Source organism: Castor canadensis, chromosome 7 (assembly GCF_047511655.1).
Source record: "Castor canadensis chromosome 7, mCasCan1.hap1v2, whole genome shotgun sequence".
NCBI lineage: Eukaryota > Metazoa > Chordata > Mammalia > Rodentia > Castoridae > Castor > Castor canadensis.
The window spans coordinates 46,139,867-46,152,049 of record NC_133392.1 but is presented as its reverse complement, the minus strand read 5'-3'; the positions used below and the strand labels follow the sequence as shown (position 1 = coordinate 46,152,049).

General features: G+C 30.4%; 1 protein-coding gene across 7 annotated transcripts in view; it reads left to right on the top strand.

Moving 5' to 3' along the window:
• Pcdh15 (protocadherin related 15) overlaps positions 1-12,183 on the top strand; it is a 1,704,270-nt gene that overhangs the window by 1,345,969 nt on the left and 346,118 nt on the right. For all 7 annotated transcript variants that reach the window (XM_074078885.1, XM_074078880.1, XM_074078883.1 and 4 more), the window contains 2 exons: positions 7,279-7,413; positions 8,849-8,998. In XM_074078885.1, coding sequence (XP_073934986.1) covers positions 7,279-7,413; positions 8,849-8,998 — 285 coding nt within the window. The remainder of the gene's footprint in view (positions 1-7,278; positions 7,414-8,848; positions 8,999-12,183) is intronic.

The window sequence follows — 12,183 nt, the reverse complement described above, 5'->3', positions numbered from 1 at the left end:
TTTATTATTTGGGCTCTCTCATTCTAATATGGTGATTATTATTAGGTGTCCAGAAAGTGAACACATCTGCCTAATTCATGAGTGATTAAATTTCCTAAAACAGCAGATATAGTTTTTATATATAAATCATTCACATAAGTGGATAGAATATGAGAAACTGTTCAATTTCCTATACCTTTTGAACTAATTTCCTCAATCCCATGCCCAGGAAATTAGCATAACACTTCACCACTTAAGCTAGAAACCAAGGAATCTTTCTTAATTTTTATGTTTCCTTTACTCACCACAGCTCAAAAATCTTCATGATCTTCCTATTTTGTTTCCAAAATATTTTTTGACCCTCTTTTCTCTTCTCATTTCTTACAACCACAACCACATTACTCTTCTGTTAGAATTGCCTCCAGGGAAACTGATCTCGTTATTCTATTTATTTCTTACTCAAATCCATCTTTCATTTAGTCATGAGTTGCTCAGTCAAAAACTCAAATCTGTGATAAAGTGCCTGCCTAGCAAGTGTGTAGGCCAGAAGTTCAAACCCCAGTTCCAGAAAAAAACAAAGAACAAAACAAAAACTCAAATCTGCCTACATTATACTTCTTGTAGGTTTTTGTAACATCTATTTCTCTATAGAAATAAAATGTACTCATTCTGTGTTTTCTACCTGAAAATTCTACCTGAATAGTTCTTCGCCCTCAATATCTGAAGCTTCCTGCTTCAGCTATTACACTTAGCAATTACTTAGTTTCTTACATTTGCAAAGCTAAGTCTTGTCTAAATCTGCCACATTTTCCGTGTTCTGAAATCTTTCATTTTTATACAGACCTGCTGGATAGCTTATATTCAGTGTTTAATGTTTCTAATTCAGCTTGAGTATTTTCTCATTCAAAAATCTTTTATCAGTATGTTTATTGTCCAATCTGAGTTCTCTGTCCCTCTCAGGGCATTTCTCTAAAGCTATGCTTCCAACTTTGTAACATGTGTCTTTCTACTTCACTTAGCTTAATTCTCTTGAAGATAGATCCTATATCTTAATAATTTATGTATTCTGAATATGTACCACAGTTTCCAGCACTTGGTAGGTTTTAATATTATTTCAGTGTGCTAAGAAACTCAGACATGATTGAAGGAATGAGCATATTTGACATATGTTTCAAAGTTCTAATGATATTGAATTAGTTAATCAATAATTCACAGTATGTCCTATTTCATGGTTGGAGAACTCTAACATATATACAACTTTTGATCATATTGAGATGAAACCAGCCTATTTGAACTCATTAATTATTCTTTAAATTTTCTATTCATAAGAGCACAGAATAAATCCGTTTGAGGGTGTATTTATGTCCCCCTGAATCACCTCTTTTTTCCGACCAACAACTATTTATTTATTTTTATGTATTTATGTGTTTGTTTTATTATATTATTGACTGCAATACATTGTGACACTTACAACAGTGCTTACAATATATCATAGTTAAATTCACCCCCCCATCATTCTCCTTTACCCTCCCTTCCTCCCATTCTTCAAAAAGTTTCAACAGGTCTCATTTCTCCATTTTCATACATGAGTACATAGTATTTCCACCATATTCACCCTCTTACTCTTTCTTTATACCCTTCCCACACACACACTGGTATCAATCCCTAGACATGACCCGTTTTACCTTCCTATTCTTCATTTTTGAAAAAGAGACATTTTTGTTTGTTTAAGAGGGTTTCATTTTGACATTTTCTGTATTATAAAAAAATTGGTTCATCACCTCTATTTTTCTCCTTTCTACCTTAGTCCTCTTCTTATGGTGATTTCAACAGGATTAACATTTTGTTGTTGTTGTTGTTGTTGTTGTCCTTAATATACCTTTATTTATTTTTATTATTGTTGTACTGGGGTACATTGTGACATTTACCAAAGTTCTTACCATATGTCATAGTTGTATTTTATTTTATTTATTTATTTTTTTTTAGGTTTAGAAGTTCAAGGGTTTTTGTTTCTTGGTTTTTTTTTTTTTTTCATTTTTCTTTTATTATTCATATGTGCATACAAGGCTTGGTTTATTTCTCCCCCCTGCCCCCACCCCCTCCCTTACCACCCACTCCACCCCCTCCCGCTCCCCCCCTCAATACCCAGCAGAAACTATTTTGCCCTTATCTCTAATTTTGTTGTAGAGAGAGTATAAGCAATAATAGGAAGGAACAAGGGGTTTTGCTGGTTGAGATAAGGATAGCTATACAGGGCATTGACTCACATTGATTTCCTGTGCGTGGGTGTTACCAGGATTAACATTTTTATGAAGCAAATTATCTCATTATTAAGATTTTCAAAAATCTGCATTAACAAAAGCAAACTTAAAGGCTGTTTCACTTTACAGTAAAAAATTTTATCTCATGGCAAAATCTTTCTACTTATATGAAAAAGAAGTAGTAAAAATAATTAGCATAGGAATGAACACTTTAAGAAGACAGGAACATGTCACCTCAGGCAGTTGTCACCAATAGAAATGGGGATTAAGCCTCAAGCAAGAAAAAACAAGTTGTCTCAGCAAGGGGTAGCTCCCTTGAATTGCTTCAAGAATAACCATGTCAGAGCAGGTGTCAAAAAAGGGACAAACTTGAATTTATTTGCATATAAATTAAGTTTATTTCTTCCTTTAATTAAGTGGAAAGTGAAACAAAATTTTAAGAAGTAAAAGCAGACAGGAATAAGTTATGATTTTATTCCTGGTGTAGATTGTGAAATCTAAAGAACCATAGTAAAAATTTTAAAAAATAAAGAAAAAATACTTGTAACAATGTTTTCTGTGGATATACAGATAATCAAAATTTATAGATATATATGTATAAATATGCCTATAAGTCATTTACATTTATACTTTTTAAAGTAATCACACTTATAAAACATATTGTTTTTTCAAAGTAGTCCCCAATTCAAGTAGAGTAGGTAACATGCAAGGTTTGCAGGTATCATACCTAACACCACCATTGTTTCAGTGTAAGAACAACTAAAAGTCAATTATTAAGTTTTAGTTACAAGGAAATAACAAGTGACAATAGTGAACAAAGGTAACCACTTTAGCTTGTAAAAAAATAATGACTCACAATTTAATGTCAGTTGATATCCTTGCATAAAGTGTTACTTTTTAAGATACTGGTATCTTTGAAATTAATCAATATACTTTTAAAGTACTCATGTACTTATAAATGGATACTTATAAATAATTAACATTGTTCCATTATATATGTTACAATACTAAGAAAATACTAATTTAAATGTAAATACTATTTACATTTTGGGGGAAATTACAGTTTAAAAGTTAGGTGAATGTTCTCTGTTTCCTTTTCTTTTCTACTGGTGCATATTTATACAATACCTGGTTTGGATCATTTCTACTCACAGTATTTACTTCATATCTAATTTGCATGTAGGTTCCACCTGGTGGAGTTCCTGTAGGTACTAGGTGTTGGCTTTGTGCTTGTCAATTGCTGTGGTTTATTTCTTGCTATTTTTTCTTTTCCAATAAAATCTCATTATCACTTATAAACATATCCTTAACTATTTTTCAGGAACTTAATTATATTTTCATCATATTATTGGTTGCACTGAACCAATAACATGTGTACTTGATTAAGATTGTTTACTTATTCATGTTTTCTTACTCTTTAACAGGCATTAGTAATTCATCTTTTTTTCTAAATGTTATAAATTTGAGATTAAACCCTTTTAAACTAGTACTTCAACAAACTATTGCTAATTAATTTAAATTGGCAGATTAAATGAAATGTTTTTAATGTCTCCACATGCCTGGTCATTTATATGTATGTACAATACATGTATATGAACATATGCACATACATATATATTTTGTGTATTTACATATGGGTACAACATATGTAAATATGCATATCTCCTTGTTCCAATGTAATAAGATATTCTGATTCCAATTACATAACTCAGCTTGGTTTCAAATCTGGTAGACTTTCATATCTGAACATAGTTCTGTATGATAGGATGCTTTTGTTCATTTTACATACATATAACTGCTTACCTTTGTGTTTGCATTTGCATTTGCTTTTGAATTCATTTTTATTGTCTTTGTGAGTGCATGTCAGAGTTTATTTTACCCTCTCAAAATAAAATAAAAATCAAAGAGGTAATAAATAATATTTTTTGCTATATACTGAATGATGACTTCTGGGTAAAATAAATATTACTTTATGTGATAGAAGAAAAGACAATTTATTAATCAATTCTCTGATTACCTATTGATTTAGAACACTAATATCCACTTTAAAAATCCTACAGATGCAGCTACTACATAAAATCTACTGTTCTTATCAGAAAATTAAGCCAAAGTATTATTTGTCCATTTATAACCTAGTCCATGAAATTTATGGCCATGTAATTCCTACATGGTCTGAAGCATTACAAATACATGAACACTGCCTGAACTTGACCCCTTAACTAGAGAAACATAAAATTTAAATATGCTTATGAAATTCAAGCTGCATATCATAGTGCATCTTAACAAAGGGAGGATTTAATTTTCATAGTCGGTGAGACTATGAGCATGAACCAGTACATTTGGCGAAGAACAAATGTCAATCAAAATGACAGGTTTATTAGTGGTAACATGTATACCTTGAAAGTTCATTTTGATAGTCCATGAAATTTCCATAAAATTCAAGGTATACTCTTTGTAACACTCACAATATCATATTGTATCCTTACAAATACATCTGAAGTATTTAAATTTGATTGATAATTTGCTGAACATTTCTGAATTTTTCTTGAAATTTTGTGCCTATAAAAATACAAATATATTGCCCAATAGCAATAAATAGTAACAATGGTTACTATTTTAAGTAAGCATAATCAAAGAGTTCTGTTTTAATCGAATGCTAATTATGAAAAAGAAATCAGGATGAACTGATATCCAATGCATAGTGTGGTTTTAGGTATTACATTATTTCCTTCATGTAAAACAGTAATCTGCAGGTTTAAGAGATATTAGTTTAACCTCTAGTTATTATAAAAGGATCAATAAGCTGAGGTAGTTAAATTATCAAAAGGTCTTTAATATCTCTTTAAGTTGAGAAACTGTGCGTGCAGGAGTATCACTATGTGCATCATCTTTTAGTGTGAAACATTTGACACTGAAATATCTTTAGATGTTCATGAAATTGATATAATGAGATGGTACTATTTGTGACACAGCCATAATTTGCTAAAGGGACATAAGCAAGTATTGACTCACAACTTAGTACTCATTGCAGTACCACAGAGTTGCAATATCACAATCCCTGACATACAAAAATACTTAAAAGCATGTGGTGAATATGTGAATGAATATACCTAACAGAATTATAAGGAGAGACAATAGTTGAGTGCAAAAAATGAAGGAGGATTGAGATTTAACTGAAGTACAGAATAATGGAAGGATTTGAACCGAAAGAAGTAATAGTTGGTGAGCAAGTCAGATAGCAAAACTTGCTGAACTGTATCACTGGAATCTAAAGTTATAAGTAAAAGAAAGTATATTATATGACATTGTTGTGGCCTCAGATGAGAGGAAAAATATGAATATAAGAGGTTAGCAATTTGGCAAAAATAAGAAAAAACAAAAATGACAGACATTTATATTTACTTAGTTTCTTATTGATTGAAATTGCAAGTTAATTACTATTTTGATCAGCCCTAAAGTAATAATTGATTTTATCATAAATGCAATAAAATAAAACAAAAAAAGGTGAATCCTCAAGTATGCAGTTCAAAATATACCTTCATAAATAATTCAATTTTAAAGTTTACTGACATATTTTGACTCAAGATATGAGCACAGGATTGTAAAGTCTCTTGACTTTTATGTTTTAATGCATTTTATTATATAATAAATCAATGAGAGTTATTTATATACTACTAAATTTTTATCATTCTAAAATAAATACAGAACACCAACTTAAATTAAAGCCAAAGACATAGAAACTCACAGAGAATGAAGTATTGTAAATACATAATTTGGTTTAGGTTGAAATTAAGACATTTATTTCAAAGTTATTTGACATTCACAAAAACTATTTATTGGAGTTCTGGAAAATGTATAGATTAAAGAACATGGTGATGCAAATCACGCCCTGTTTTATGATAGTAGTGTGTATATTACAACTTTCTTGTTCTACATAGAAATTTTCAAAATGTGAGCTAATTTTTTTTTACAAATTAACATATGCATACCAATTCCTTACTCTCTGCTCTGTCTGTGTTCTTGATACTAGACTGAGAAAAGTGTATTTTCATATTAAATCACATTTCACTGATACTATGCACAATAATTTAAAAGGTATCATAATCTATAAGGATATCACCTTCCCCTGTATTATCTCCTTTTCTGTTTCACAATTTTCCTGATAGTCTGCTCAGTTAATATTCTCCTCTTATTTGCCCAATCTCATTTCTTTTCCCATTATACAAGTACCAATCCAACCCACCTTGCTTTGTCTTTGTTCTTTCTCTGAGTTGCCTCCACAAATGGTGGCTTACCATCCACCATGGCAAAAGGACTGTGAAATGTTTCCTGACCCAAATTATCTCTTAATCTTGAGCTTTCGAATTTCTTTCCTCTAAGTATATATCATTTTTCTAGGCTTTTTTAATGAGCACATGTTTTAAATTCAGGTATATTTGTAAGCAAATCATCTGAAATATTTTTAATAAAACAAATATTATGTTTTCTTTGGAGAACCTTTACAGCATTACAATGAGAAAGTAAGCATGATATTTATAGGTAATGAATAATACATATCAATTTTATTTCTGTTCTACATTATTAGTGAGAACAAGATAGTAGCATTCATATGCACAGTTTATTACTACAAATAAAGTAATTGCAAAATCTTGTAGCTTAAATTCCGGGCTCCAAGTTCTTTTTTTAGCTCTTTTTTCCCTCATTTCCTGAATCCAACAGTTGCAGAAATATGAATGTTATGTAATGAATAGGAGTATACTCAGTTGAATTATTTTCTATTCTGATTATTTTCATTTTATCACATTAATTATACTAGCACTTATCTCAGTATTCTGTATGCCATACTATAGGGATCTTTTGGATAGTTTCAATTAATTATAAGTACATATCTACTTAAATTTGTCTTTTTTCTTTAGGAATTCTTAGTAGTGCTTTATGTATACATACATGTAATACATCTCAAAAATTAATTTTCAGGTAAAAAAACTAATAACTACATTATTTATTTGACATTTTGAATAATGGATTCTTTTTAAAGACAAAAGACCCAGAGCTTCACCTTTTCCTGAATGATTATACGTCAGTGTTCACGGTGACGCAGACTGGTATCACACGCTACCTCACCCTACTTCAACCAGTGGACAGGGAAGAACAGCAAACTTACACCTTTTCGGTAAAATTACTTCCTTATGTATATGTGTGTTTGTGTAACTGAAACAAGTGTCTGTTTAAAACTCACAAGGTCAATGACTGATTTAGGGAGGAAAACCTGTATTTTAGTTAACGCCACAGGAAAAATAGCAATAATAAAAATTCTAAATGTGCATTAATCCTTTTTCTGTTTATAAGTTTGTGTAGGTATATTAGTAGTTTTACCTAGAAAAGAAAAATACTTTCTCAGTCTTCATCATACACTGATAACTGATATCAACTAAATCCACCAAATAACTATTTTTCTAATCTTTTGCTGTTTTTGTGTTTTCAATTTTGTCATAGTTTTAAGCCAGAGTTTCTCTAGTAGAGATAATTTTCCCCTCTGGAGAACATTTGGCAAGTTGTAGCGATATTTTTTATTTTTTGGTTTTGAGGGAGTATTACTGGCATGTGATGGGCAGAAATGAAGGATACTTCTAAGAATCTTACATAAAACAGCCCCCATGACAAAGAATTATCTAGCCCAAAACATCAATGATATTCAGGTGGAGAAATCTTGGGTTAGGCTAATCAGGGTGAAGTAAGTAAAGGTTATTAAAGTTGTGATCATATATTTACATGAGATAAGAAATATGTATGTCTATATGTATAAGTGCATACATGTATGAATGTACATATATGTATATATATACACATACATTTATAGTACTGGTATGATAGGGTTGAAGAGTAAAATCAAAGAAAAAGAGTGTTCTGGTTATATCTAACTTATTTAATAAAGTATGAGAAAAGTGATAGAAGTGAAATAATAGAACTGATAGAAAAATATAAGTTATAGTGGTTTTCATAAGTCACTCAAACAAAGATGAGTGTCTCATGGTTGATGCACTTCTGAATTTTTAATAACATCACCTAAGATGTCACTATTAGAGAATGACAATGTCATTGAAAATTGCCATTTTGTGAATTACTAGAATATTACATGTCTAAGGTACCTACTTTCTTGACTGATAGACACAAGTTGATTATAAAAGTAAATATTGTGTGTTATAAAAACTGTGTAAAAGTAAGAGTATTTTCTAATTAATTTTTAAAGATTAAATAATGAGCTCTTAAGAATTAGAAATGATATTATTAGTTCCTTTTAAGTTTCTAATACATTTTACCTATTTCATTATTGAAAATGTGTTTGGAATTAAATGTATTAAGATAGAAGGAAACCCTCAATAATTGCTTCTTAACACATTAAAACACATTTGACTGTATGTACTATTATACTTTGGGAATATATATGTAACATTATATTTTTATTACTTCCTTTTATCAACAAAATATCCTAAAATTCTTTTAAATTTTTAAATCACATTTTAAAATGTTATTAAGCTGTAAGATTAGGTTGTGTATTGCTTATATTTACATAAATTCTCTATTAAGTTTATTTTCTTTCCCCAAAGATAACAGCATTTGATGGTGTTCAAGAAAGTGAGCCCGTTATAGTCAATATTCGAGTGATGGATGCAAATGATAACACTCCAACCTTCCCTGAAATATCTTATGATGTCTATGTTTATACAGACATGAGCCCTGGGAACAGTGTCATCCAGGTAAATATCCATATAATATGAGGATTGACTCATAACAGGCATTACCATGAGCATCCAAATGCATTCATTGTAAGGACAGGGTGAAGGAGGCTGATTATAGTGGAAATATCATTTACTTATGCATGAGAAGGAAAAAATGAGACATGTTGAAACTATTCCATGAAAGGGAGATGGGAAATAAAGGAGAATGAAGGAGAGAGTGAGTCCAACTATGATATTTTATAAGAACTTTTGTAAATGTCACAATATTCCCCCAGTAAAACAATAATATATTAAGAGAAGAAATTCCTTAAGAAATAAAAATGAGTTTCACACTTTTTGCATGATTAATTTAACTTAAAAACTTTAAATTGATGTTCACTTTTCAAATAAAAATATATATGTGTATATCCATGTTTGTGGATTCTAAATTATAATTAAATAGTTATTATATATAAACAACTGTTTCATCTGTTTATTCTTGATTTTAAAATTTAATATAGTGAATATGTTTAATAAATATAGTGAGCATAAAGTTTAAATGCTCAAATTACTTGCACTAATATAGAAATAAATTAACTTTCCCTTTTTGGTAAATATAAAAGACTGTATTAGTAAATGGGTAGATAATCCCATTAGAGATTGGTTACCTGGATAAAATGAAATCATTATAGAAAAGATAATTTAGATTCAATAATAAATGGTATCTTTGAAAACAACTAAATCTGACAAAATCTTTATCCTTTGTTTTGTTAATAACTTAACTATACTTAACACTTATAAAAATTATAAGTCATCTCCAAATCTTTTTGTATTCTTATTTTTCTGAGTGTTAATAATAAAGACATAATCAAATTGTTCCATCAGAGCTTTCAGGAATTTGAAGTATAGTTGACTCTGGTTTTTTCTAAACTGGCTATGCACAAAATGTTCCAGTAAATTGTTTGGAAATACAGATTATGAAGATTCACGTTAACTTTTCTGGGTATGAATCTCAATGAGCAATACTTAGATAATTAATGCTGAAAAATAAGCTCCACTTGGCTCAGATGTCCAACTACCTGAGAACAGACTAAAAATTTTAAGTTACTTTTAGGCAGGAAAGCCATAATCCCATATACGCACTAGAGCATTTAACAGCAAATTATTACAAATTATATATGCTGATGAATAAAAAGTAAAATAAATAATATTAAATGATAATATGCATTTTATCATCAGATTAATAAATCAAGATATTTTAAAAAGTAGCCCAATGCCTCAACAATGTGGTCCTTCTTTCTCTTTACTTCACCTTTGTCATCAGTCTTCTTTCCATACATTTATACTTCAGTCCTGCTAAGCTGCCTCCAGCAGCATTTTCTTTTATTTCTTCAAATTATTTCCCCTCCTTGATCTTTTTCTCTTCTGTTTATAGTTTGACTACTTTACTATTTTCTTCTCATCTTTTTAGTCATTTCCTCTATCAACCCCTCTTTTTCCTCTCTATCTCTCACCCTAAACTGAAAACTCCAAGAGATCAGCAGCCCTTCCTTTTTTATTACTGTGAGGCCAGCACATATCAGATGAATGAAATATTTGCAAATATTTATACAAAGGATGAATTATTATTACCCACTTTCCACTATTTAATATACATTGGAAATGAGTCAACACTATTCCTGTTAAACTTGTTTTCTTGAATTACATAGAAAGTGGTTACATGGCAGCTGCATACCAGGAATTTGACTGAATATTCATCCTATGTATGCAGAATCTCTTTGTTGTCTATGTAATAACGGTGGGAATGATTTCAAATTACTACTGTAAATTTTATTCACATATAGGTATGGCATCCTTGTCACAATGAGGAAATTAAATATCTTATTCATTTACTTTGAGGGCAGGATTCTAATTAAATTATTTCTGTATTCATAGTACCTGTACCTATACTTCCTTACACATAGTAGATGATTAACATTGTATATGACTAAAAGATATTTATTTGAGGATAAAATAGAATAAGACTGACTCACAACTAGAAATAAGTGAATAAAGATATGAATAAACAGTAAGTGTTAAATGGACTGGTCTTTGTTTCTTGTCATCTGATGGGTCAAGATGGTTACATTTTTCTTTACCAAGGCACCCTTTCATAGGTAGCAAAATTATAATTTGTACAGATAAAAAAATGATAATTATTTTCATGCTTTTATTTAATTAGACCTGATTTTCATCTCTGTAATGATATAATTGGAGATAAAAGTAAGTTTATACATTCCCACAGGGAGTGGGCATGAGCAACTAATAAAGCAATAAGTAATTATGTGGTGGAACTATATCTCAAAAATCTTTGCCTTAGGGATCAAAAGCTTATTTCTGACATTTGGAGACTACAAAAGTTAATTTCCTGTATGTATCTATTTCTAAAACAGATCTCACTTAACATTTAAAGATTTATTTTTTATTTATTTCCCTGAACTCTGCAGATTATGAAGACAGGATGCTGTGTCCACATTCCTGTAATTTTTAAAAAATCATTTAAAACCCAAATGAAGCTTCATAATTATTATTTGTAATGTTATTCCTGATATGTCATAAAACAAGGCCATGGCTGTAAATCATCCTGCAAGAATATAGAATCAAAATGAAATGGATTTCCCATTGAGATAAGATATTTAAAAAGAACCCAAATGCTTCAAAATTGTTATCCAAAAATGCCCTTAGTTATGAATTTGATTCCTATGCTTCACTGCACTCATTAACCTCATTAACTCCATCAACCCTTCAAAAGATCAACCAGTTGGTCACCAGCCTGATGTCACAAGGAGTTAAAGTGTTAGTAACAAAGGTAACAATGAACATTCTCCAGAAAAGAGGGCCGTAGATAACAAGTATTTTTTTTCTTTTATTCATATATGCATACAATGTTTGGGTCATTTCTCCCCACCGCCCCGCTCTCTCCCTCTCCTCCCGTACCCCCTCACATTCAGGTAGAAACTATTTTGCCCTTATCTCTAATTTTGTTGGAGAGAGAGTATAAGCAATAATAGGAAGGATCAAGGGTTTTTGCTAGTTGAGATAAGGATAGCTATACACGGAGTTGACTAGCATTTGATTTCCTGTGCATGTGTGTTACCTTCTAAGTTAATTCTTCTCGAACTAACCTTTTCTCTAGCTTCCCTTCTCCTATTGGCCTCTGTCGCTTTAAAGTATCTGCTTTAGTT